The 27,568-nt window shown below is 39.5% G+C and overlaps 1 protein-coding gene across 14 annotated transcripts in view; it reads left to right on the plus strand.

Moving 5' to 3' along the window:
* The window catches only part of PTPN5 (protein tyrosine phosphatase non-receptor type 5), an 88,149-nt gene that overhangs the window by 3,149 nt on the left and 57,432 nt on the right, over nt 1-27,568 (plus strand). For 4 of the 14 annotated variants that reach the window (XM_075754976.1, XM_075754975.1, XM_075754981.1 and 1 more), the window contains exons 2-4: nt 242-388; nt 1,374-1,534; nt 21,555-21,665. The exons of 2 other annotated variants lie outside the window; for them this stretch is intronic. In XM_075754976.1, coding sequence (XP_075611091.1) covers nt 21,656-21,665 — 10 coding nt within the window. In that variant the 5' untranslated portion in view covers nt 242-388; nt 1,374-1,534; nt 21,555-21,655. The remainder of the gene's footprint in view (nt 1-241; nt 389-1,373; nt 1,535-21,554; nt 21,666-27,568) is intronic. 8 more of the 14 variants (XM_075754982.1, XM_075754978.1, XM_075754979.1 and 5 more) reach the window with 4 other exon arrangements.

Consider the following 27,568-nt stretch of genomic DNA (forward strand, 5'->3'; position numbering starts at 1 on the left):
AAAACATGCAAGTGAAAGTTAAGAACTGAAGAGCTGATTTGTACTGAAGTATCTTTAGCAGAATAAGGCCAGAAGAGATGCAGAGTATGTGTGTGCTATATGTGTGTATGCTACCACGTAGTGAGCAAGCCACGGTATTCAAGAAAGGCAAGGATCTTTAATATCTCCGGAAGGTGAAAGGTTTTTTTTTTATCTCACTGTGGAGCTCAGGCATAGTAATTCTTTTTTTGGCTCTTTTCAGACTCCTCCCTTAATGGTATGGAACCAACTTGACCTGTGATTTTGAGCAATCTTTTAAAGAGCTAGTATGGTTATAATTTGCATGGTAGAAGTCAGATTTGAGCTCCTGCATTGTAAGACTCCTGATTTGTGACCAGCTAGAATTACAGTAAGTGGTTCTGTATGTTCTTGGTTTGTGTCTTTTTTCCTTTTAGCCCTTTCTTGCTTAGTGATCTGCTGCATGTAACCTGACTCCTAACCTCTTTGGGGCAGGAGAAGCTTTTCATAACTTGTTTGTGGGGCTCAAATCTCTGTTTGCAGCTCTAAGGGTCTGATGTAGTAGAAGGTAACTGTTTGATCCTGGTTTAAGGTCAAGGGTAGCTGCCCAAAATATTTAGTATTTTTAAGAGGTGGACCTCTAGCATTAAAAAAAAAAAGTTTCTTGTTTTCTTTGTGATTCTGTATCATAACTAGTTTCATTCTGTGTTTTACTACTGTGCTTATGGGTATAACCACTAGATAGTGTGACCTTCTGCATTTTTATAGCAATGCTGACCTGTGGACACAACTACATTTGTTTGTTAATGGGAACTCTTGTTTTTGATGCAAACTCACCCTTCAGGTATAAGCAACTTGCCTAAGTTACAGGGAGATTGTGATCTCCCTTGTATTTCATCAGATAAACACCTTCAGATTAGCCTTGTCAATCACTGCAGTAAAGCCATTTAGACCATCTTTTCTAAAAGAATTGAATATGTGATGCTGACTTCAAATAGCAATGAGTGCTAGAAAGAGTGACAACTGCAGATTATATCTTTTATGTGCATGAATTTGTTTAGGATGATACCTATCTTCATAGTCCTGTGTGTGCAAATTTGGTACTTCTGGATGTGCCAGAGGTTCAGACAGATTTTGAATGCTTCAATGAGAAGTTACTAATAGCTGCAGTGTGCAGAGCCTGCTCACTAGTTTTGCCCACTGTCACACACATACCTAACATGTCACTATCCAAACTGATGTCTGTGTGCCTATACCACTTCATCAAACTGCATAAGCTATGACACAGCTAGTCTTAATTACACTGCTTTTTTAAATCATTCAAATGTTGTAATTCATATATCACTAGAATTGTTCTACCACTCGTTTGTCCACAGATCATGTTTCATTAAAAATGCTGATGAGCGCCCAGGACTCTGAAGACAGCAGTTTTGTGCAAGATAAGAATGTTCCTTAAAGAAGCTGATGGAGGATAGAACTCCAGAGTTCCTGGCAGACACTGACAGCATAAGATGGCATCGTAGTCTAGTCTGAAATTGTAAGTCTTAAGGAGGACTAGATGTCCTTGACTTTAGAAGTTACTGCACTGAAGAAACTTAATAGTGGGCTAGAGTCTGCTTTCAAGACCTGCGTAGATGCATTTGTTTCTGTTCACTTACACTAATGTGAATGTGGAACAACTAGGTTTTCTCTACATGTGAGTGTGAATTGAATCCCTCTACATTAGAGGAAGTAATTTTGTTTACCCTGATGAACCTGAGATCTGCACCCATCATTTCTGAACTGCTTTGGTTCTAGCACTGCTAGGAAATCTAGGAAATGGATGCTGTAAGCTTTATAGCATGACTGAAACTACTGGTTCAAAAGGAGTCTCCATTTTGAAAGCTGTGTGTTCCAAAGGTGTTGGTTCATTTGCAGAAGGCTTTTTTGGAACCTGCAGTTGATAAAGGTCATGAAATGATTGATGTCATGAAGTATGCAAAATTTTTCATATGAATGATGTCCATACCCTTGCAAAGTCTTTTTTGTTACCAAGGCTTTTTGCAGTATAAGGTCCTGTCAGGAGGCTAGGACACTAACACAGCATATTGTGCCAGAAATGCATTACACAGTTGTAACTCCAATATTAAATACAAAAATAACACTCTACTTGGCAGAGATAAGATTGATAACTGCTCCTGGGGGGAAAAAAAAATCAGTACTAGTGGATATTTTAGTGGACAAGTCCAGTGGACTTAGATTTTTCCATTTCAAAAAGTGTAAGAATCTTATCTGTGGCTTCCATTTCCGTTCATTACACAATTCTTGTAAGAAACAGTAAATGCAGAAAGCAATCTTGCAAAGTATGTTTCTATTTATAAGTAGACAGTGATCAAATCCTGCCATTCATTTCTATGTGACCTTGAGAGATGCAGGAGATGGATGTATTTCATTGGGAAATGGAAGGCTAATTTACATACAGAAATTTGCTCACATTAGTGTACCAAGCTTATTTTCCACATGTGCACTCCTCTTACAGAAGCAGACTGTGAACATGGAAATGTGTATGCATAAGTATTCAGAATGGCTATTCTGGTAGGACCTCCTGTGTAGACAGACTCTTAGATGTAAAGTACTATTGCGGAAGTTGGTGAAGTCACCTCTAAACCTAAAGGACTATAAAACAACAAAAGGAGCCCAATAACACTGCAAGTTGAAGTGTAACAAAAGTATGAAGATCTTCAAAGTACATGTGCTTTGATAAAGATACGTATTTTCATCTGTAAACCCAATATGAGAAGTTAAGGTTAAATGTCCTCTTAGATACCCACTCCCTTGTTTGTTTTGCATCTGTATAGTGAACAGAATACTTTCTATTTACAGTTGTATCTGTTTATTCAGGTAATGATGCATCTTGTATTACTAGTGCAGCAGAGAAGTGACTCTGTGACGTTTGTTATTTCTTGAAATGCATGTTTACTGAAACCAGAATTATACCTAGAAATCACAATCTCCCTAGATCCTCTGAGTTTTCTGTGTGTCTGGAGCTGTATACCCTTTACTCAACTGCAAGAGGTGCAGGTAAAGATAAGTTGTGTTATGTGTCACTGCGAATTAGGTGTTGAATATTGGTGTAAGAATAGTACTGGTCTCTAAACTGAAGTCAGTAAAGTATAAAATTGTTTGAAATAAATGGCAAAGGAGCAGACATGGGACAGTGGGGACTGCTGATGCATGCAAAGCAACAAAAGCAACAAACAAAATGCTTGAAGGGAATTGTCCTTTCAAAAAAAAAGTATTTGTAGGAAACTTAGTAAAAATCAGTAAGTATTTTAGATTTTCTTTGTAATATACAAGTTGTAACTTACGTTTTTTGTGTCAAGCTCCTGCATATTTGCACTGTGGGACCATATCAGCCTATGAAATCATTGCAAATGAGTCAAAAGAAGTATTACAACAAATTCAGTGTTGGCCTGTGACTTGAAACATAATCAAAAATTGTGATTGAACTCAAAATTGAAAATCTTTTCGAAAACAATGTTTTTATTGCAATATAATTTGGAATGTTTTGATTACCTTCAGTTATTTCATCTATACTTCCATTCAGGTGTGGTTTTTCCCCATAACCTACCTATATTGTTTCTGACATTCTTAGACACAGAAACTTGAAACTTTCACATCCTTAAAGACTCTATCAAAGCTTTCAGGACTATTTGTATTTACTAATTCTAAGTTTGTGTATATGTTATTTCATTATTGAAACTGCAGCATACTACTTATTTGATGTGTAGTTTATTTCTCTGCTGATTTCACCTCTTAGCAGAGGCAGCTTAGATGAGTTTAGATTATTAATTCATTTGAAAGAATGTATACCTCACTTTCAAAATGAAGTTGTATCTCTTTTCCCCCCCCCCCCCCCTAATTCCACACCCCAGAAAGTAGCAATCCTTGTGGTTTCTACCCCGAGAGACAAACATTTCCTTTTTCCCTGCAGATAGTTGCTATTCCCCTTCCGTGGGGAGAGCACATTCTGTTTCTAACACCAGTGATATCATGAGCCTCTAATGGTATCTTAGAGTTTGTTAGGAAATAAAAATGCTGGTATTTTGTAAAGATGCAGTGAGCTTTTTCAGATATCACTGAATAACCAAAACTGCTGAGAAAAGCTCGGAATTTTGCATGGTGAGGCTATTTGTTCTGAACTGCATCTCTCAGGTGCTATAAATAATAACTATTTTCATAATAGATGACTTAGACTCTGTAAAAGCAGGTCATTCCAATTACTACTTTCTTTCCCCTCCCGCTGCTTCAATGGCAGGGGATTTTTAGCAACCAACAGCATTGCAGACTTTTTTAGGTGGAGGTGAATACTTCATGGATGTGAGATAAGGGGAGGGCTCCATTGGAGTATAACAAGCTTTGGATCCTCTTGGAAGGCAGGATTAAAAAGCTGAAGTGGGCTAAACCAACAGTAACTAGTGGGGTTTGTTTTGTTTTGTTTTTTGGCAGGCAGGTGCTAATTTCATTCTTAAAGAAGGGTTGTTTTTTGTTGCCCCATTCCTGCCTCCCATTAGCTCACTGGGACCACAGCTTTATTTTACCTGTGTAGAATGATGATTGTAAGTGAATGGTAAAGGGATGGGGAGAGGAGGAGTTGAAAAGTTCCTTCTTTGGTTGAGAAAAGTAAGGAGGAGCAGAACAGTCCATTGAACTTGCTCACTGATCCCACCCAGCTGGTCTTCAAAAATTGAGTCATCACGAGCAGACAATGGGTTGTAGGTTGGCAGTTGTCACGTGCAGCCAAGGTGACAGCATGCAAACACCAGAAGCTTTTCCACACAGCCACTCTAGAGACCTATTCTTACAATTCCACTATTGAGTACCTACCAACTCAAAAGGCAAGTAGCTGGATCTCCCTGGATGCATTTCATGTGTTTCTCAATCAGTAATGAAATTTTGCATCTCATAGTGGTGTCTTGGACTTGACCAAAATTTGGGCTATTTGAAATACAGGTATATACTCCCATAAAATAATAAGGAAGGCAGACTCTTGCAGGCCTGCTAATGGCAGCGAGAGTCCTTATATGCTTGAGGTTTCATTCTTCTCCACTCTTGCAAGATTTAGGTCATACTGCTTAGGTCAGGACACTTAGAAGCAAGCTAGGCATCTTGATTCAGCCTCTCTAAGAGAGTACTTGTTTTGCCAGAATTGTTATTTGAAGCGTTCCCTTGGGTGTATGATACCACTTTTGAATTTACTGTCAGTTCACTAAATAACACTTGCCTGTTTGTTTGGATTTTTTCTTGTTGGTTTTTTAATACAGGTAAATAAAATATGCTTAATCTTTTTTCTAGCATCATCCAGAGATTCTGAGAAAGGGAATCCATTTTATTCATCAGGCAGGACATTTTTTCTGATGGTTCTGCGGAGCCTGTTTTAGGAACAGAGACTTGCTGCTTCCTTCTTGTACCTTGACTTGTTGAGTATGGCTAGATTTGTTTATTTTCTTTTCCAGAACATCTTCCATTTGGTACTCCAACAGCATATGTTCCCTCATTTTCAGTCTCAGTGCGTATTACCAGCCTGGGGCTTGGCTGTAGCTGTCTCCTTTAGGAGCAGAGCCTCCCTTGCCAGTACAGATCCCTGCCGCCATTCCATTACACTGACCACAGCATCTGCTCCTTAAGTTTGGGAATAGCAAGCCAGAGAGGTGGAATAATTTAACAATTGGCTTGTTTCAGCCCTCTTCTAAACATGGAAATCAGAGCCTGCAAACATTTGTAAGATGAAACATTGGCACAGACACGATCATTTCTGTGAAACTGCAGATGTGACTACTTTGTTATGAAACTGCTGGGAGCTTCATGAATTATTGTAACAAATCCTGTGACTAAAAAGCATGTAATGGCTATTTTATTCTGCTCCTGATTACTTCTGCACTTCAGAGCCTGTTTAGAATGGCCCCATAATTAAAATAGTTAAAATTTTCTTTTAAATTAGAGAGGGACTTCTCACATACTTACAGGTTGCCTAACTTGCACTTGTACATAAGGGGGTGAGTGCCCGAACGCTGTGTGCGTTTTAGCCCGTTATTTATTGTCTTAAACCATGTTTTCAGATCCTTACGTGCTCTGTTCTTTGTGGTAAATTACTGCAAGCATGTGTAACATTCTCCATGCTATGTAAGTTTTATAAAATCTCTAGTTTCTCAATTAGGTATTTTTTCCCTGAAGTAGGCACTGCCATTTGCTCTTAGCTTTTACCTCTTTTCAGGTTTAAGCATCATGTACAATAGTGTATATCCTGAATTTTTTAGGAAAAAAACATTGTCCCTTTGAATTTCGTATGCAGTCTCTGGCACCCTAACCCCTCAAGATCCTGATTGGAAACATTGTAGATCTTGCTTCTGAATATAATTTTGGCCGTTTGCCGCAGTTCTGCATGTTGCCAGTGGGCAGCAGATCACCAATGGAGACTCAGTGCTCTAAAGTTTTGTAGTGACACTAGATAATGAGAGAACCATCAGTTTAGCAACAGTATGTTTTATCTGCAGTGTATTCTGTGGAGCTCAGAACATCAGTTTTCAGTCTGTTATCCTTGAGTGGATTAGATTACGTTATATTAGTTTGCATTAGATTAAATTGAGAACTGTTGCTTTGTGTTAGTCCTGGGCATGACTTTAATGTTACATAAAGGTTTTTTTTAACCCAAAAAAGTGTGTCAGTGGTAAGACACTGATTCAGGCATGGTGCTAGTTCCTGTGTTTGGACAGAGGAGACCATTGCCTGGATACCCAGGATTTAGAAAAAGATTCTCTTCTGCTTGGCAAGCTTGCTTGAAAGTCAGGTCCTGCTAACACTGTCTCTGGCTTTACTGTAGTCTGTCACAGCCTACTGGCATTTATCTGGTGGCATGGGATTTGTAAAGCTGTGCCTGTGAGATTGCTCCCTGATCACACTGGGAAGAGAAGGCAGTCCAAAGCTGGAATAGTGTCTGCTGTCATTTGGGAATTTACTTTATTAAGGCATCCCATTTACTCCCTTGGTTGTTGATACTGAACAGAAGTAGAAATTGAGAGCAGATCTCTAAGCTGATTTATTGTCCTTGAAACTGGATGTTTATTCCAGTTTGGAATATAGAGTTTCCTATCTGTGTCTACAAGATTTTCTTCCTTCATTTTTTCAGCCGATGCCAAGCTCTGCTGCTCTGTGTATGGTTTTCATCCCTGCCGTGTCTGTCACCTCTCCAGCCTAAGTGTCTTCTCCTCTAGCTATGTATTTGTCTCTTTTTCACAAAGAGCTGAGTAACCTTCTGCCACAAAGACTTCAAACCAAGGAAGTGCAAACTGCCCTCTTTGTCCACTACATCCTTTCAGATTAGCAGCTTCTGTTTGATACTGTCAAAGTATGAAAGAAGCAGCTTTTCCCCGAAAGCTATAGAATCACCTACATTCATAATGTCTGAAGCCACAGATTGCAGCAGGTTGCCTGTAAATCCAGCAACAGCTTAGCTGGGAGAAGTCTGTTTAGCATAAAATTAGTGGCAACTGAGTGCTTCAGCAGAAACAAGTAGCTGAAGTAAAAAAATATGAGCAATAATGAGAAGAACGTTCCAAACCTCTAGAGAGCTAATTACCTGCGTCAGCTAAAATAAATCAAAGGGATTCAATATGTGATGACCTGAAGATGAACACACCCCAGATAATTAAAGATGATATATAAGTAGCTAAAACCAGGGACATTATACAGAAATCACTGCATACAGCTACTTTAAATATTTTTGTAATTTTTTTCCCTAATATTTGTCAGTGTTGCTTTAACACAGTAGCTGATGTGCCATCTAACATGAATTTTGGGGGGAAATTATTCTATATTTATGGCTTTTGCGTTGAGGAAAGACTATGAGGTAGGTTAGGATACGATACTGCAGTTCTGTGATTTCTTTAGTCCTTTTGTTACAATGTGTTCTGTGTTTGTCCTTAAGCAAGGTGTTCAGTGGATTTGGAAGGGATAAGGATTTTCAGAGTTAATGACAATTTTTTGCACGTTGATAACGGTCTTCTGGAGCCTTTAATACCAGTAACAGCAGTGGTAACTTGCAGATCTTTCTTAGATTTGGACAAAAAGCTTTTTGAGGAGTGTTTGTGGTTAACTTTGCTTTCATGACATTCAGTATCCTTGGGATCAAGTTTATTACAGGCTATTAGCCTAGAATGTTATTAACTGATAATGAACTGGCTGTTGAGATCTCCCTGTCCGTTATAAGAGGAAACACACACACACGATGCCTTGTTTGTTAGGGGCTTTGTCATGGACTGAAATGAGCTGATGACCACCACTACAGGATGCATAAAAGAATCGTTTGCTTCTAGATTTTGTTCCTCTTTTGCAACTGATTGCTATGGACATCATGGTCTCTGATTCTGAGAGCACAGCGGGTATTTGGAAATATCATCTTGAAACCAGTATAGGTCTTGGAAAATGTCACATTAATCCATCCAGTTGTTTCTAGGCCATTTCCTGAAATATTGAACTTAAGCATTGCATCTACCTGCTTGTGATTGCCAACTTTCTTCTTTGGTTGCTGCATGATTTTTGGAGCTGATGCTTCATAAGTTACCAGAGCTAGAGATAAGCAGAAATCTAAAATCCTGAGAAGATGTCAGGCTAGATAAAGCCTTGCTTGTAAATCATAGTGATTTGCATGATATTGATCTTTTGTTCTAGAGAAACATTTTTTTTCATGTTGTTCACGAACTGGTCTCAGACCTTAGACCAGTGTAAATTTAAAAGCTGCTCTGCTAATCTTTTACTGCATCATTTTGGAGCTGTTTATTGATGGTAATTCTGAATGCTTGACCCATTTTGTTTGAGGATTTCTAAACCTTTTTCTGGCAGACTATTTCTCAGTGACACTGATCGATGTGGGGAGTGTTTTGGGGAAGCAAAGGGATTGGAAGGCAAAACAAGCTGTTTCTCATGTGTGTGCAGCGATGCCATGAAAAACAAGGGCTGGAAAGAGTGAGTGATTGTTCTTATCCCCCTCTGCACCCACCAGGCATTCACATTTGAGGAATATGATGCAGAAGCAGAGCCCCATCTGCTGATGTTCCCCTTTGTGTGAGACAGTCCCTTAAAGAAGGGGCCTTACATAAATGACTTCGCTGACCTGTGTTTCTGTGTATATGCTATATCATGTCTGTGGGTGTGGTGTTAACTGCCACACAGAAAAGCGAGAAATCAAGTCAGTGCTAGAGCTGGAGAAACTAAGCACTCCCTTTAGTTGCATGCAGGTCATTAGTTTTAAGCAAGGTTTAAGATCTTCACAAAACTTGGACCAAGATGACTTCAGAAGTTACCCCAAAATGTAGCTTAATTCCTCTTTGTGAGGAGCTTGACAACAAAAATCCCCCAAATGGTGGAGGGAACGAGATCAGACTACATGATGATGGCTTGCAGGTTGTGAAATTTCAAGGCCTGTCCACACAAGCATAGGTATTTTTTTCTGTCTGAAAGGATCCTGACACTGCTGGGTGGCAAAAGCTGCTATTCTGTTTTGACTTGAAGTGGTGTCTAGGGAGAAGAAAACAGTATTGGCAGCAGCTTCATTTGCTTTGAGCCTTATGTCTGTATGCTCCCTAGAGAACTCATTAATTTTTAAGGCTGTGGCAGCAATAGGTTAAATGGATACAGTAGTGATACAGTGATGGTTTGAGGTGCTGCATTCATCCTTTTGGGATAACACATTCTACTTCCTTCAGTAACGTGTGACACCCCAAGATCCATGGGGCAATTTAACCTAAGAAGGGGGCATTTTAACCTGAGAAGGCAGCTATTTAGCAAACAGCAAAATGCCATTTGGTACAATAGTACAAACAAGAAAACTGTTCTCTTTGTAGGGCATTGTCCGCTCTCTGATCCAATCCTTCTTAAAATTGACTTACCACGCGAATAAACTTAGCTTGTTTGTAGAAAGGGAGGAATTATGCAAGAAGGTCAGGCTCACCATGGTTTATGCTGAGGAGGCAACAGTGTGTGAAAGGCAAGGTTCTGAGTTACAGTATGATTTCTAATCAGTAGTTGCTAGTCAGGATTAATGTCATGATTGTTGACTTAGAGTCTTAATGTGAATGGATAAGCTTTTCAAACCTGGCTTCATTAAGTGTGGTCATGTTTCATGTACATGTATATATGGCCCTTTGGTAGCTTGTAGCCTGCAAATGAGTAATAGTTAAGTAAAATTAAGACAATACTGTCCTAATGTGGAAAGTCATAGTGTCACCGAAATTTGGGAATGAAAGAAAACTCCTTAACACCAATTTAGCATTAAGAAGCAGGCATTTCCTTTATTGCAGTGCTGGGTGTCAGGAGGATAGTTCCTCAAATCAGGCACACCTAATGCTGGTTCTCTTGTCATATTTATACACAAATGTTACAAAGCTTACAAAGTGGTACACTCCCCGTTACAATAATTGGTTCATATTTCTTCACCTAGTATGCAAACTAAAACGCGTGCTCATTTCCTTTCTCCGCCTCTATCTTTTGAGTAGGTGGTATAATTTGGGTAGGGAGCTTATGGGTCGGTGGTCGTGGGGACCCTGGCCCAAATTACCTTTCCCCTAGTTTCTCAATATTTCGGTGTTGGTAATTGTTTGCTTTATGCCTCAGAAGATAAGAATGTTGCTGGAGGCAATTAGTGTCCTCCCTTTCTGCAAAGTATGTACATAAGGACCTTGAAGTGTCTTGTAGCTCCTCCTTTTTCTCATGATGTGTAGCAGGTGCTTATTCTAAGAATTGTTAGCCTTCTACCTAAAGTAATAATGAATAGTTTCTTATCACATACAGTACAAGTAGGCTTTCATTACAGGCCTTTCTTCTTGGCTACATTTTCTTATTATGTATAATATAAGCAGGCCTTCGTTGCAGGCCTTCGTTACAGGCCTTTCTGGCTACAATAGAGTGGGAAGCTCCTGAGTCCTGACCTGAGTTATACCAGACTGCCACTGCCTTTTCAGCTACAGTGCTGGACTCTGGAAGAAACATACTGTTTTTTCCATGGGTGGCTGTTTTGAAGGGGTAGTGATCAATGCTGGGCTGGCAGCACCCAAGCAGGGGAGGCTGTGGCATGGCCCTGGGGCCCTGATACCATTTTGCTCTCACCTGGACATATAGCCACAGTGCATGGGCAGGATAAAAGGGGCCAGGGTTCACCAGTGGGACAGAGCTGGCTGCAGCCAAGGCACGAGGCACTGCAAAAGCTGTTCTTGAGCACATGTGCACTTCTGTGTATCCTTCAACATTTGTTACCCTCAAAGTGAGGTATCACAGGACATTTAGGGGCACCAGTGCCTGGACCTCAGGACAATGAAGGATGGAAGTAATCAGCAGACGGGCCTCCATTTGGTACTGAAACCACTTACTGGCTTTACTTTGACCTTACTGTCCTTACTTTTAACCTTACTGGTCTTTAGTACTGAGACCACTTAGTGCAGGTTTGGATGGTCACGAAGTGCCTCTGTCTGCTCTCTTAATACTGTCTAATTCTGCTTCCTCTCCTCACTACTGCAATCCATTTCCAAGAATTAGAAGTCAGAGGCATGCGCTCTGCTCCAGCTGATGGGGTTGGAAGCTGTAGGAGCTCCAAATTTGATTATGATATATTTTCTAATCAAAGAAATAATGCCAAGATACTGTGAAATACACCACATATAAACATCAAGGGGAGAGTAATGCTCCATCTAATGCAAAGTGTATTCTGTGTGTAAAGCTCCTCCAAAATATATATATATATATTTTGTATATTTCATCATGTTTGGAAGTTTGTAGTGCTTATCTTTCTGACCTTGGACTGTAGACACCATCAGCCCTGTGATGGAGTAGGATCAAACTCTCAGAGCAAGTACAGATGGACTGTGTTCCAGACCCCAGAAACAACTACATGCTTTAATTCCTATGGATATAATGAGTACTTAAACACTTGTAATCCCTCATTCTTTGGGGGTATGCTAACCACCCATATGTCCTACTGAGATTAGAGTCAAGGGCATTTACCACCTCCAGGATTCAGCCTTAAATGCCTGCCAAGATGTTCTCTGCTTTTGGAACTTGAAATAGTTCTAAGCTTCCCCGCCCTCCCTTTTTCTACTTAAAACGTGAAATCTAATCTACCCTGATACTTTCTCCCCACCTTCTTCCCAGAGTTTCTTCCTGGACTGGAACCTTGTATATCATGTTTCAGCATTGTTTTGCTAACATATAATTAGGGATTTATAATGTAAATGCTGACACAACCTTAACTAGGCTATTGCAAATGTGACACTATTAATTAAGGACTCTCTAGGGTGCAGTATGCTCATTGGTGGATTAGCTTCCTGGAAATTTAATGGCAGTTTGCAAACTGGCATCCAATTCTGGTTTTAGTCTATCTCTTGCTACTGTACAAAGCAATTTTGATTCCGATAATGTGAGAGAGTCTGTTTTACTTTTTTTACTTTTCATCTCTGTTAAAAAACTGTTTCACCCTTCTGTATTTCAGGCAAGAGAATGAGTCAGCTGGGGAGAACCTGGAGAAACAGTACAGATTGCTTTGTGTCTAGTTAGTCTTCTAGAAATTAAGTAGGATGTTTATAACCCAGCTGTCAGTAACCAGTTGAATTCCTCTCTCACCTGTTGGTGAAGCTCAGCTAAGTTCAGAAAAGGCACCTGAGGTTTATGTGTAATTCTAGCTTTATTTCTGCCCAGTAGTTCTATGGAGGTTGAGATAAGCATGGAGGCTAGATTATTTTGCTTCATCTCAGAAGAACATTGAATTGTCTTTATTTGTGGGATGCTGCAGTACTCTGTACTACTTACAGGTTATCCATATAACATCACTGTGCAATACCTTTCTAAACAACTTCATGTATAGACATATTCATTCTGGAATAACTGTTCTTAAAATACTCATCCTACTATACTGTGATAACTTGTATCTGTACACAAGTTCATAAAATTTTAATAGTTTTAGGGAGGTCTAATTATAAGAACCAAACTGGCATATGCAGAAGAAATTCTTTTGTGTAGAATTGCTTAGCTAAAATGTCATCTTTTATAAAGATCAGCATTTATTTAGATTACTCTTTAAAGTGTACCACCCTAAAAATTACCATTTTGTTTTTAAGTTGTTGGTTGCCAAATACTTTTCACTCTAAAATGACTGTCCCTTTTCAAGCAATTTTATAGATTCAAAATATGCTCCCCCATCTAGCATTACCTATAAAAATAGCTTATTTTTTTTGAAATTCTATAATACTGCTGAAGACAAAAGCTTACTTAGTGATGACGTATATTCTTCTGTGTATTCTACTGTGGGTTGACTGACTTGTGAATGTACTTGATTTACATTGTTTGAACTCTACAAATGCTGGGAACCATGAAAAATTTGGCTACCTTTATTAGTGCCATATGTTTTGCTACTATGATGCTTGCTCATAAGCTGATCAGGCTGTTTTGATGGAGACTCGATGCTGAGAGATCATGAATCCACATTAATATTTAATGGCAAAACAGTCTTCAGAGCAATAGTGCACAGGAGAGCAGAAAAAAAAAGCCAAAATGAAATGGAGCTGTGCAACATCCTTATGAATGCATGAAGACCGTGTTCTGAGCTTGCTGGATCATCTTGAATAACCCTATCAACCCCACTTATGGCATGAAACAAAGGAACAGCAAGCACATTCTGGGCTTCTTCAGATTACCAGTTCTTGCAAAGGATAAAACTAGGTGAGGCAGTTAGGGTCCACAGTGCAAACATAATTGTCAGCAGAATGGGGGTAGGAATGTGTCCAATTGTCAAAGTTTGGCTGGTATGGGGAGATTTATAGTTTGCTGAAAAAAAATTCCCATGTTAATGAGTTTGATGCAAGCTCTTAATGTGAACTTAAACCATCTAGCAAAAGTGGCTCTAAGTATCTCTCCATAATGTTTCCACAAACCATTTGACAGGCTCTCTGGACATATGTTGAATTCAGAATTACAGCACTTGCGTTTGTATGTGGCCTGTGATCTGTTTCTGCTCTCTATTACTTAAGACCTGTACTCTGGCTCACCCAGAAGCATACAAACACTTCCTTACCTGAATCAACTTAGAATTTAACGAGCAATGCCGCACTACTTGGATTGAGATTCACGTGGGTGGAAAGGAACATTATATCATTTTAATCCAGCTGTTAGCTTTAAGGGGTAAAGGAAGGGGGAAGTCATGGCTGTGCATAGATGGGGATGCAGAGCTGAGTTGGTAGAAGAGCGATGGGCTGCATGGCAGGACAATTAACTCCTTTTTCATATCAAATTTCTTTGACGCAGCTACAGTGTGTATCACATGGGGCAGTGCTAATGACTGGAAGGTGTTTACCCCCTCTTTACTTTTTGTAGGGTTGTGAGACTGGTCTCAAAACTGCGCTCTGTGGATGTGGTACCCTTAAGAATATTCTTATTCTTACTTATAAGAGTCCTAGGCAGAAGAAGAATGTAGTAATTTTGATGCTTGCTGTTGTGCTTCATGAAATCCAGTGAAAGGGAATTATTCTTACCGCCTGAAGACTGAGAGCCGAGGAGGATACTGTGACCACTTGTAGTGGCTGGATCTGTAGCAGGGGTTTTGTCTGTTATGTGGGAGGCTTAGGTTTCATCAGAGTGGAGAATTTAGTTTCCCCATTTCACTGAGGTTAGGTTTTTACAGAAATGTAACTTTGTGTACCTTGCAGAATCTGCAGGAGAGCAGAGCTGATTTGTGTTGAGACAGCTCTCCCACACGGCTGTGAAAACAAGTGCACAAATTCAGAGTAGCTGGGTGTAAATCTGAAGTAACTGTCATGGAGATTGATGTTCTCTCTAGGAGTTAATCTAGATTTACATCAGGGTAACTGTGACCAGAATCTCTCAGGATTCATCTTTGCTAGACTTTAGTAGCTCACTAAATTAATTGCTAATTAACTTGAGATGGTTGATTATTGTGTATGCTTCCCACATATTTTTTCTGTCTTACCATCATAGAATTAAAGACAGAACCCTACTAGATCAGACTAGATCTTACCTATTCTAAATTCCTGCTTGTCAAAAGCTGTTCCCTTCAGCTAGATAGTAACACACTGAGCACAGTCAGTAGACATTATACCAAAGCACTGCAGCCCTCAGGAATTCAAATTTGTGTGCATCTGGGGCAAAACAGCAGAGACATGGCAGCCTGTACTGCCTAAGGCACTTAAAATAAGGAAGGGGTTAGAAGAGGTCCTACAGGCAGTCCCAGGCTGACCTTGCCAGTTTCTGCAGTGGAGTGGGGCAGTTTGAGCCTTTTCCTTGATGTAAATACAATAGGCAGTGTGAAGTGGGTTCACCACCGAGATATCTAAGAAACAGCATGAGCTACCTCCCTTCAAAGCACTTATTCCCTTGTGTGTCAGAAAGCAATTGAAATGGTGCTTTGTTAATTCTATACAAAGCAGATTGTAACATGAAGTATCTCATGGTGAAATACTAATTTGCAGCATCCAGGGCCATTGGGAGGGGAAATGATTTGGCAGACTCACTCCTTCAAGGTCTGCCAACATTGAGGCACCCGGAAATTCTGCTTCCCTCCCTTCTTCTTTGGATTTCATCCTCAACACTACACTAAAAAGGCACACCTTTCTTGTATGTGTTTTGTATGGTTTAAATGAAATTGGGATGCCAGAAGGATGGGATCCGTGTGATCCTGCTGTAGTCTGGGCAAGGAGGCCTTGTGACAGCCTTATTTGAAAACTAAATTCGGGTTCTGCATCAGCTTCCTCCAGAATGGAGGCAGGGAAGGCCAGTTAAAGCAAGTCAATGGAGAACCTCTAATGCCCTTGAAGGTAGTAAAAGGATCTGTGTCAGGGTTGAAAGCAAAACTAAATCAGGCTTCTATTTAATAAAAAGTTCTTATTCTTAAAATAAACATTTTTTTTTTTTTTAGGTCCCACCAAAAAAATATGTCTAAGCAGGATGAATCTAAAATGTCACCCTTGTCTTTACAGTTGTGCTTAACAACCTTCCAGTTCCTGGGCTTTGCTTTGAACTGGTCTGTCTACTAACATCTTGTAGTTTGAATTGGGAAGGCCTGGTCGTACTGACTGATGAGCATGAAGATGTAAGAATACAATAAACTGGTGATCATCTTTCTTGCCTGCATAAGAAAGTAAAGGCATTGTGCCAAGCAAATATGCGCATTAGATGACTAACAGAGCTCCCACACTGTCAGTGTAGGCAGGGAATATGCAATGCAGCCACATATGTGTCTCAGAACCATACTGAGTGCTTTTTATTCTTAATGTTTGGTTTTGTTTTTAAATAGGAGTTCACATCCTTGAGCAGGATGTTTATCTCTATGCACAGAAAACAATATTGGTCATAGTTTTTAATATACCATCAAGTTTTTAAAACTACCAGCTGATACATCTATTGTGAATGACATCAGAATTTCAAGTAATTGCTATAAGTGTTCACTAGGATAGCCCTGCATATCATATGCAATTATCTGAGTTTACTTTTTTTAATGGCTGGAAAAACCCCTTTTGTTTTTTCCAGTGGAAATGTTGTTGGTAAGTTTTGTATTTAACTGCTCTGATTGAGGTTTGATCTCTCTTTCTTTGATAAAATTGGTGTGAGGTTTTGACAAACATTAGTAAGCTATAACAAATGAGTTGAATTCCATTTGATACTTGCTTAGCCATAGTTTTAAAATATACATGCAGATACTACTGAGCTGAACACCCAAGGAAATTCTGTAAATGTCTATAAGCAGAGTGCAGTTCAACGTTGCATTTAATCTAGCAGTGAGCTTCCACTGTAAATGGTCACCTTTTCACTCCTCTAATGATGACTAATCCACACCCCCCAAATTAATTAGTTTTTCATCAGTTCTGCAAGCTGGAGCAGCAGCGCTGCATAGATAGATAAGATAGAAGCATATGATGGAATAGAAGAGAGTGAACAGGATGAAACAAACCCCTTTGTGCATCAGTGTAAGGTTAGATCATCTCAAATGCAGCATGAAGCTAACCTTAAGTGTTGGTTGTTTGGATGATAGTGTCATTTAAATTCCTCTAAGAAATACTAAGGACCCACTGAGCCAAGAACTCTGCAAACGCAGAATCGGAGACAGTCTCTTGAGCTGAATCTTAAAAAATGGAGATACTGGAAACCAAAGACAAAATCCCAAACCATCAAGTTATAGTTCTATGGCCTGACAACCAGATGGAGTATTCAATGAACAGACCTCAGTTGTTCCCAGAGCTAATTTTTTTCCAAGTTTATCAGGCTTTTCACTGGCTTATCTCGTAAGCATACAGTATTTCAGAAAGCGAACTTCCAGAGTACAAGTAGAGAAAGACAGAAGTCTTCATACTCTTCTAGGACTCTTTCAGTGACAGTGGCAGACATTAACAAAATCTTTTTAGCACTGAATAACTTTCTATCTGATGAAAAAATAATTTTTAAGCATTCAAGAAGCAATAAAAGCTTTATTTCCCTTATAGAACTATGTAGTAGCCTGTGTAATATGGATTGGTCTCTATTTCCTCTATTTTAAATGCTTATTTCTTCATTCTTGATCTCTCTGAAAGCTGACATCTAGATCCCTCATCCCAGTTACTTTAGTTTTACCAGCAAAAATTGCTATTATGTGGACTAGCAGTTACAAGGGGTTGTGTGGAATGATTGGAGAGAGTCTCCATAGATAGTCTGCATTATATAAACTGTGCTTTCCACTCAGCTGGTTAATTAAAGTTGGTTTTCAGATCCCAGACAGAAACCACTTATGTACACACTTTAATAACATGTTTCTGTTCCTCTGTCCCAGGAGACTTGGCCCTGTCTTCAGGTTTGTTCATTCTTAAGATGGAGGAAAGGGAATATAAGGACAAAAGGTTGGAGAGCGTGTGGCTCTCCAACTCTGCGTAGTCCCTTTTCAGGGAAATACTCTTGTCTGATTTGGGGTTGTAGATGGAGTGAGAGATCATCTTACAACACAACATCGCTACAGATGTCCTGAATGATGTGTTCTTTGGAATAGATTCTGTGTCCTTCCCAGAACTAGGAAAAAGTGAACAGTAGCAATAAACCATTTTATCATTTTGTGTTCCACCCTCTGGATTTGTGTTATTGTTCTGTGCTCCTGCACATTAACCTGCTTTGCTGCTCTGTCAATGCCAGAGTATATATCCAGATAATTGCGTGCACAATTTATGCTTGCACTTGGGCAGACTATGTCAGTGTTTTCAGCAAAAATTAACCTGGTAGCTTAAAAATATGGGCTTTTGCTTATACAGAGCACAAGATAAAATCACTCTTGCTTCCATGAAGTAGTCTGAATGTGCTGCTGAGTACTTGCTACCAGAAGTTTTGCAATTGCTTATCAGTCCTCAGTGACACATCCTCTAGAGGTTTCACACAGAGCAAAATGAAGTGCTGAGATCTTCTCTTAACTCAGAGCCTGATTTTGCTGGCACTTATGCATATGAGTAAGTGCTTCTGTGACTAGTTTTAGCTGTTTATGTCAGTATAACGAAGGACACACAAGAGTTTTGAGGGAAGGTTATGCAGTTGTATTGCTGTTATTGTTTAAGGTGACTAGCTTTCTGTAGAACTCCTCTGCCTTCAAGGTTTTTCTCATAGTCATGGACACATGGCAGCATATTTCTTCTCTATCAGTGTAAAGTAGGTGTAAAATGCTACCAAATCTGAATATTTTTTTCACAACAGTTTTACATGGATAGTAACTGCAAGATGTAAGGTAATTGAGAATAAGACTGTGTCCATTTTCAGAGACAGGAGTGATTCCTAACTGTTCTTGCTTTAGTGGTATTTTCATCTAGTCATTCACATGCTGTTGGAGAAACAGAAAGATGGGGCATGTTAGGCAATAGACAGGCTTATTTCCTTCAACAGTTTAAAATGACACTTATCCCTAAGTTACATGGTGCAGGGAAGAGGAAGCAGAGGAAGAATGCTTGAATTTAGAGGCAGTGTAGAGAAAGAGATTAAGTGTGGAGCCTGACAAGGCACCTGTACTGAAGGCAGACTACAACAGTTGCATATGGCTTAAGAAGTAGTAACTCTTTCTAGAAGCTACAAGACCCAAAGATACAGGCCTTGTGCCTACTGCTTCAGCGTTAATTCTTACTCATTTGGCCTCTCTGGAAATGTCATGATAACCAAGCTCCTTGCGCAGCAATGTGTGTAAAGAAAATACTTTTATACCAGCATTTGAATGTTATGGTGGGGTGCAGGCACTAAGGAAGGTCAAAGAACAGCAGTTGGGGCTGCTGTCATTGCAAACAGCTTTATGTTAAAAAGTAGTATGTGTGATCAAGTTACCTTGTGTCAGCTGAACCACAATAAATATGCCTACACATTCTTAATCCGCTTTTGTAAAAGCACTAAGCACTTCTTGACTTGAATTTTAGCAATGTTGTCTTCTGTTTGCATTGGACTGAGAGCATGCAGAGTCAATTACACTTCCACTTAACAGAAGTAATAACTTTATATACTGGGGCAACATGTTCGGATACCCTTCATGTCAAGACAAGGTAACATAAGGAGAGCTTATAGAGAGGCATAGCATCTTCTATTAGACCACTTGATGTAGTTTGGGGATATAATTTGGCCTTCAGTAGTGAATCAAGAGGCACCAATTCCTTTTTTTCCAGTGATGATCGCTTATGAAATCGTTATTTCTTGGTTCTGTACCTCAAGGACATGCTGCTGGAGTGGAATTGTGTGCATTGTGAAACCTGTTTCTTGGGAACTGTTGCACAGAGCTGGTGATTATGTCATCGCCAGGAGTTTCAGAGGAGCAGTGGGGGTGCTGATGGTGGACTCAAAACTGTCCACACCATCTTTTCATGGTGCTTGTCAGTTGTTTTGAATGGCACCTGCTCTGTAAAGGAAGTTTGACTCCCCCTGGGGCTTGCTGCAAGACATCCTTTCTGTGTTTGAGATTAGACTTTAGAAAATACATCAAAAAACAAACTTAATAAAAACATCTAGCTAAAAATAATTGGTTGTCATTTTTTCCTGCGAGGGAGGCAGAGGTGTTTCTAAGTGTCTATAAAAGTATAAATACCATCTGTATACTTTATGCCTGATTTTTCTGGTTTTAAGAATAACTTTTGGATTATGTTTTGACACACATTGTGTACACAGACAGTATTTCTTATTATTGGACCTACATAGTTCTTCCATACTATGTTTGTATTACAAGTGAAAGACAGAACATGTATCCAGGTCTTTACAGCAAGTTTAGTCCCTCGTCCTGGATAGCAAAGGATTGCTTGATGCTAAAATGTGCTATATTGGTTGAGGTGATTTTTTTTTTGTTTTTTTTGAGGAGTGCCTCACATGTGACTCTGACTTGCTTTTACCTGGATGCTGTCTTCTTGTATCCTGGTGTCTTCTAAGAATGTGACTTGCTTTTAAGTATGTTTTTCTTTAACATACAGATGTACTTATCTACGTGCAGTGGTCACTTCATGTCCCAGTGTCAGTGGTGAAGTCTGGGTATCTAGGTGGTCTTTGATTTATAAGCCTGTTAAAAAACTGGAAAGATCAGTTTCTAGTGAAATGAACTCTCTCTCATTTCAACAGGACCTCTGTAGGAGAGGGTACTTTCAGGATTTAGCCCTTTATACTCTTGTTCTTCAGGAGACTTCTTGATTGGGTTTATGATGCTAAGTGTGTTTGCATCAATAGAAAGAGTTGTAATGGTTTCTGTGGGCTTTGGATGAGACTGTGGATGAACTGGCCTGATAGTCACAGTGCGAGGTGCTTTAGAAGTAGATGACGAATTATATAGGCCTTGGAGGCAGTGGGTTGTATCATCTGGACAAAGAATACATCTCTGGCCCCTCCCTTAGCAGAATTTGTAAAAAAGGAAAAAGTCCTTGCAGATTGTTAGAGGTGAATTTCTTTTTACATGTCTGCATGACTCTCTTTACCTATGTTTTTGCTATGCTTTGACTGGCAGGTTGGACACAGTCTGAGGCTGTGATGGACTGTCTGCTTCCAAATTATGTATTCAGTTAGTCCCACTGTGTGGTAGGTAGGACACATTCAGCAGTCCTTCACAAACAAGTAGTAAGGATCTCTGTCTTGTCCTCACAAGCCTTTAAGCACTCTCTGAGATGTTAATAAAATTGGCCATTATGATTTCCGCTGAAGGCTTTTTCCGTATGGAACAGATGGTTCCTAAGGTAGCTTAGCTTATGGATCATTCCTTCTCCTTAATACTAAAAGACTTTATGGTACATACTCTTTGGATACCTGGAAGGCTTCAGATGGATCCCAGTTCCTGCATGCAGGCAATAAGCAAAAGCAAGTGGATCAATAACAACAAAGGAATATGTTTCATCTCCTTTCCATGCTTCCCCCACCCCACAGATCAGTGGCTTGATACTTCCTTTATGGACGAACATCACATCATGGTCTTTTAGAATGTCTTTTCAAGAAAAATTATGTGTAAAAGCCCTGAATGATTCTTGGGCATCTGATAATGTTAAAGCTTAGATTTTTCACTTGTTTTTTAGGATTCTAGTGCATAAAGGACCCAAATAATAATCCCAGAGGACCATCTGTCCTGGAGCAGACATTGGAACTTGGCTACTATGTGACTGGAAGAACTGAGTGCATGTCAGGTGGTAAGTAAGGCAAGGAAGATCAGAGATATCATACTGTCACTTCAGTACAGATGAAAATAACAGTTGCATACTCTTTCAGAACTTGTCCTGCTCTTCTTGGAGAATGAAAGGAACAAAACAAACAAAAGGGAAAGGAAAATTAATTGCAGAGCCCAGTTAGCATGGAAGGTACTTTTTGCTAGATCTTTTTGTTTTGGACTATATCTTCTAATCTAGCTGTCATTCTCACATCATGCAAAGTGTCCATTTTACCTCCATTGCGAACTTGATGTCTATGAAGCTTGTTTTAACTAGGATTTCTAAGGAAACCTAAAGGATTGAGCCATTGTATCCTAAAACCTCCTTTTAAATCCAGTCCATAGCTACTCAAACATGTTTTTTATTTATTTGTGGTAAGCAGTAAGTAAATTAGTTTTGTTTAATCATCAAGGAAGCAGGTATTTTCAAGTCATTCTGGACTTGGTTCTAAGCATATTTTGTCTCTTACTAGAAAGTGTTTCCTATCTGTGCAAAGAAGGCTCTTATAGCTACTGGACTTTGGACTTTCAATCATGCATCTGGTGATGAAAAGATTTTTTTTCTTTTTATTGTTTAGAAAGCTGATCTATTTACCTTCTGGTTACAGCCTAAATAGGCCTTAATGCTCCACTGGACCAGCCTTTCATACCATCTTGCAGGTATAGATGTCTTGCAGACTATTGCAGTCTGTGGTGGGTTTTATGGTACAGAAGACAGTTCAGCTGATGCAGGTGTGCCTTTAGAATCAACTCCACTCTGTGAAGGAGACCCAGCTTATGGAAAGAGGATGCCGAAAGCCTTTATTAGGGAGCATTTTGAGGACAAAAACGTGTTCTGTATGTGAACAAGCTGTAAGGTGAATGGATTCGTTTCACCTGCTGTATGCTTTACTTCTGAAAAGTGGTTTGAGCTGTGACCTTCTATTACTTACATAAGAATCCTGAGAAATTTCAGATATTTCTCCTGGGTGTTCACATTCTCTTTTCAGATTAGATCTAAGTGATCAGCTTTGGACAGCTGATCATCAATGCTTGCCACTCATTTGATGGCAGAAAGGATGCGCTTTCCTTTCTATAAGCTCAGAGAGTCACAGAATGGTAGGAGTTGGAAAGGGCCTCTGGAGATGATCTAGTCCAACCCCCTTGCTAAAGCAGGATGACTTAGAGCAAGTTGCACAGGATCGCGTTCAGGCAAGTTTTAATACCTCCAGAGAAGCAGACTCCACAATCTCTCTGGGCAGCCTGTTCCAGTGCTTGGTCACCCTCAAAGTGAAGAAGTTTTTCCTCATACTGAGATGGAACTTCCTGTGTTCCAGTTTGTGCCCGTTGCTTCTTGTGCTGTCGCTGGGCTCCACTGAAGAGAGTCTGGCCCCATCGTCCTGACACCTCCCCTTTAGATATTTGTAAGCATCGATAAGATCCCCTCTGTCTTCTCTTCTCCAGGCTAAACAGACCCAGCTCTCTCAGCCTTTCCCCATACAGGAGATGTTCCAGTCCCCTAATAATCCTCGTAGCCCTCCACTGGGCTTTCTCCAGTAGTTCCTGGTCTTTCTTGAACTGGGGAGCCCAGAACTGGACACAGTACTCCAGATGTGGCCTCACCAGGGCAGAATAGAGGGGAAGGCTAACCTACTTTGAGTTGCTGGCCACACTCTTCTTAACGCTCCCCAGGATACCATTGGCCTTTCTGGCCACAAGGGTACATTGCTGGCTCATGGTTAAATCATGCTAGTGTTCTTTACTGCCTTTGTGTTCCACGCTCTTGTCCAGATCCTTTGAGGCAAGTGTTAAACTTAGGCCATAAACCATCAGTATTATTTACTTCTATATTGAGGTGGTGTGTAGGTGTGCCAAGTAATTGGAAACCTCATTTTGTTAGGACATGTACAAGCATGCAGTAAATGGCAAACTTTTGGTCTCAAAGCACTTACTCTTGATAGTTTAGCATAAGTAAAAACATGATATTCTATGTTACCTGATCTTTATAGCTATAGACTGTATTAATTTTGAAACAAGTTGTAAATGGAATTCTGCTGGTTATACAAAACAGTGAATTCAGAAATCATTTTGCAGAGTTTATTAAATTTATCCCTGCACTGAAATTTGGAGCAAAATGGAGTTAAAAGTACGGAATTAAACCATGAGTGAATTTGATCCATCCACCAACATAGAAGCCACCCCACCCACCCCCCACCAGCCCCTATTATTAACTGGGTGGTTTAAAAAAAAAAAACAAACATCTGTAAATCCAGTATATGATTATTATGGATACTGAGTATATTCAGAAGTCTTTTACATTTCACTGCCTATTTCCTTTCCACCAGTGTGGCTGCTTTGGAGGGAAATGTGTGAATGGCTCTGGTAGGGTAATGCTTTTTTTTTTTGCCTTTTTTTGCCTTTTTTTTTTCTTTCTTCTGGTTTATATGGGACTTCAATTCTTCCCCTTTTGTTTTCACTTAGGCTTTGACACTGCCCTAAGATAAGTGTTCCCCTCTATTCACTTCTCATCTCCATTGAATTCTACTTGGCCAAAATATCATGTGTTCATGTACACAGCCTGCAGGTTGTTCATCAAAAAGATCTTTAATTCAGCAGTGATATTGGCTTACTCTTTATATGTGGGCAATACAAAGGGAAGTTTTTCAAACAGTTTTGTTTTTATTGCAAAATGAGGCATGGGTAGTTCCGCTTTGCAGAAAAGCTTAGCCTGGGAAAACCTGATGTGGGAGGGGAGAAAGAAAAGATCGACAATCATTTATCATGTGACATCAAAGTGAAATAGTTCCAACAAAAAAAAAAAAATTGTGGAAAAGCTTTCCAGCTGAATGTGAGCTGAAGGTCATGCACTTGCCTTCGTATTAACATAATACAGTCAGCGTGGAAGCATTGGTAAAGTATGGTGGAAGTCTGTATAAGATGTCTCTGGCAAGCATGCTTGCTGAAAAGGAACGCTGAAAAGGCCTCAGTCTGAGCTGGCAGAACAGACTGGTTTTGGTACAAGAAGCAAAGAAAATTAGAAAGTTATCAATGGTAGTAATTTGAGTGAAGGCTCAGGAAATGGTGTATGAAATGCAAATCCATATCTTGAAAGTTGATGGACAATGCTCCAATAGATGTTTGAAGTAAAAGTCATTGTCCAGGCATTGTCATAGGACCGTAGACTGGGCCTTGTTGCAAGTTTGGCCAAGAAGAGGGTATGATTCTGTTCAGCTGTCACAAGTCCACTAATAAACTTCAGTATTGCAGAACATGTAGAATGTGGCCAAAGGCTTCCAATGTTTTAGTGCCTAAGTTGAGCGATCAATAAAACACATACAAAGAAAATACTGTCGTTTTCATTGCAGGGCGTGTGAGCTAATGAGAAACTTCTAATTCATTGCTTGGTTAGGGTAGGTTGGGGGGCAAATGTTAAACTAGTGTTCACTTTCAAATTCTGAAAAGTGCCTTGGGAAGCTGTTAGAATGTGTTTGTGCTGACCAATGAAAAGGGATGGCGAAACCATAAAATCATGGACCAGGTTGAAAAATGATCATTTTAAGTAACTAGAAGGCTATTTATTTCACAGAACTGCCTTGTGTTAGGTTTTGCATGTGCTCACATCCAACATAGTGCATGGAGCAAAAAGTGTGCAGAATGAAATAAAACTGGATGGTGTTCCTGGGGGCTTGAAAAGTTTTGCTGTAGCTGTGAGACATAGCCATGAGCTGCTGTGGTGCCACTGGAAAACAGAGTACAAATAGAAGAGGTAACTTGAGTCTGTGGGGATGAGCAAAATTAATGTGCTTATTTTGAGGGAGTGTGCATTTGAGTTGACAGTTTGAAGTTGAGATCTTTCAGTTAAATCTTTGTTAAAGCAAGTTTCTTCTGCAGTGTGTGCACAAAACTCAACACTGTAGAAAATTAAACTGATGAAAATCTCAGTCTGTTTCTGAGCAGTATCTAAGAATCAGATTATGAAAAAGAAGGCAGTTTGCATTTCCAACGTGCACTGCATCTACAGGTTTGTATCTACAGAGACCCTGATTTCAACAGAGAGTTAAATTAAAAATAATTCTCTTCTTTTTGACAAGTATCTATTTGGTAAATTATCATGTGCCAGTTTTAGTTTTAGAGTCCTTACTGCTTTAGTAAGGTTTCTTTCAGGATTATATAAGACAGTTTGCCTTTAAGGAACTTTACTTTAAGAAAGGTATTGGCTATCTGCAATACATGAGAGAGTAATTGTTGTTTCTTGTCAGCCAGATTGTAATCCCTGTTTCATTTGATGGTGTTGCACAAATATTCCTGATGACTTCTGGGAGATATCTTAGAAAAACAAGAGAGAAGTAGTGAATAAGGAAGCCTTAATCTGACTCTGTGTGGTTTATACTGGTTCCGTTTGAAAAATAAAATATAGCAATATACTCTCAGTGGAAAGAATGCTTCTATGGGAACATAGCGGAAGGAAGAAGAGATTGTTTTCTTGACTTAATGGTTTGACAAATACAAGTTGAGAGACTGTTCATTTAACATTGAGCTTTCATTACATGGACATTCCATGATTTCACTGTAGTATTTATAAACAGTAGTCAGCATTTCTAACCAATGCTTGATTCAGAAAGAGATTTGTGCTTATGAAATGTTTGTATAGTAGCTTGAGCAGAGTTTGGCTAACCATATGCTTGCTTGTGGAATGCAAACAGAACCATGAAAAAAGCCACTCTTTGGCATGAAAAATCCCACCCATTTTCTTGTAGGGTTATTTTTCTTCCTGTTCCATTACAAATCATGAAGAAGTGGCATTCACAGCACACTAGGTAAAAGTGGTGAAAATGTCAATTGCAGTAATGAGGAGAATCAAAAGAAATGTAACCATTGCTGGAAAGTTTAGCATTTACCAATGGGTTAAATGTGTATGTAACATGCATTTGCCATTGTGTTATATGCTATATGGGTAACATGGGTAAATACTCATAGCAACATTTTGTCTTTGTCAGGATCTTAAAGGAAAAGTAGTGACTTGGAAGGTAGTGTTTGGAAGATGTTTTTTGTATGGCATACCTTTATGAAGGGCTGGAAAAGTTCTTAGGCTTTTTTTTTTTTAAGTTCTTCTTGTAATTCATCCTTTCTCAAGCTGGACAGGTAGTAAGTGAGTTGACTTGATGCTCTTCTTTCTCCTTCTATCCTGTGCATAAAATGGTTTTCTTGCCTCATGCCAAGTAAGGAATATAACTCTGGTAAACTGGCATTTGTAACTTAGAGATGTGAATCTGTTGACACTGTGCCCCGATGTATGCTTATTCCTCTGCCAGTTCCATTAGCCCAGCATAGCACTCACACTATCAAGGATATCTTTGTGTTTAATACCAAAGATATTAGTCTCTTATTCAGACTGGGATTTTATGAGGCATTTAAGGAAACCAATTATTTGTTTTCTGCTGAAGTTCCAGTGGAAGTTGGAATCCTTTGGTCACCTTTCAGGCATCCTGCATGAAAACATAGCAGAATCCATTTGCTGGTACGTCTCTGGGTCTCTGTATCACTAAGTGATTTTCTAGGTCACCATGGAAAGATTGCAATTCATCATGTCACTGTAACTAGAAAACTGTGAAGCTGGCTGGTCTTTGGCGATGCTGACAGTTTGGTATTGGTGGAGTATGCATTTTCAAATTATGAACTGCTACAAAAGTTTATCTTGAACTTCAAAAGGCCTAGCAGGCCATATCAACAGGATTAGAGCATACAGGTTTCTGCAGACAGCAGATTGTAGTGGTGTGTTGTGAAGTGGTGTGTGTTGTCATCTTCAGCCTAACAGCCCAAGTAAAAGATACACACAGGCTGATCTAGCACAGTGGTTCGGTGCTAAGCTCCAGCTTGTGATTTGGGTTTCTACAGCAAGGTATTCTA

This window comes from Balearica regulorum, chromosome 5 (assembly GCF_011004875.1).
Source record: "Balearica regulorum gibbericeps isolate bBalReg1 chromosome 5, bBalReg1.pri, whole genome shotgun sequence".
In the NCBI taxonomy this organism is placed as follows: Eukaryota; Metazoa; Chordata; class Aves; order Gruiformes; family Gruidae; genus Balearica; species Balearica regulorum.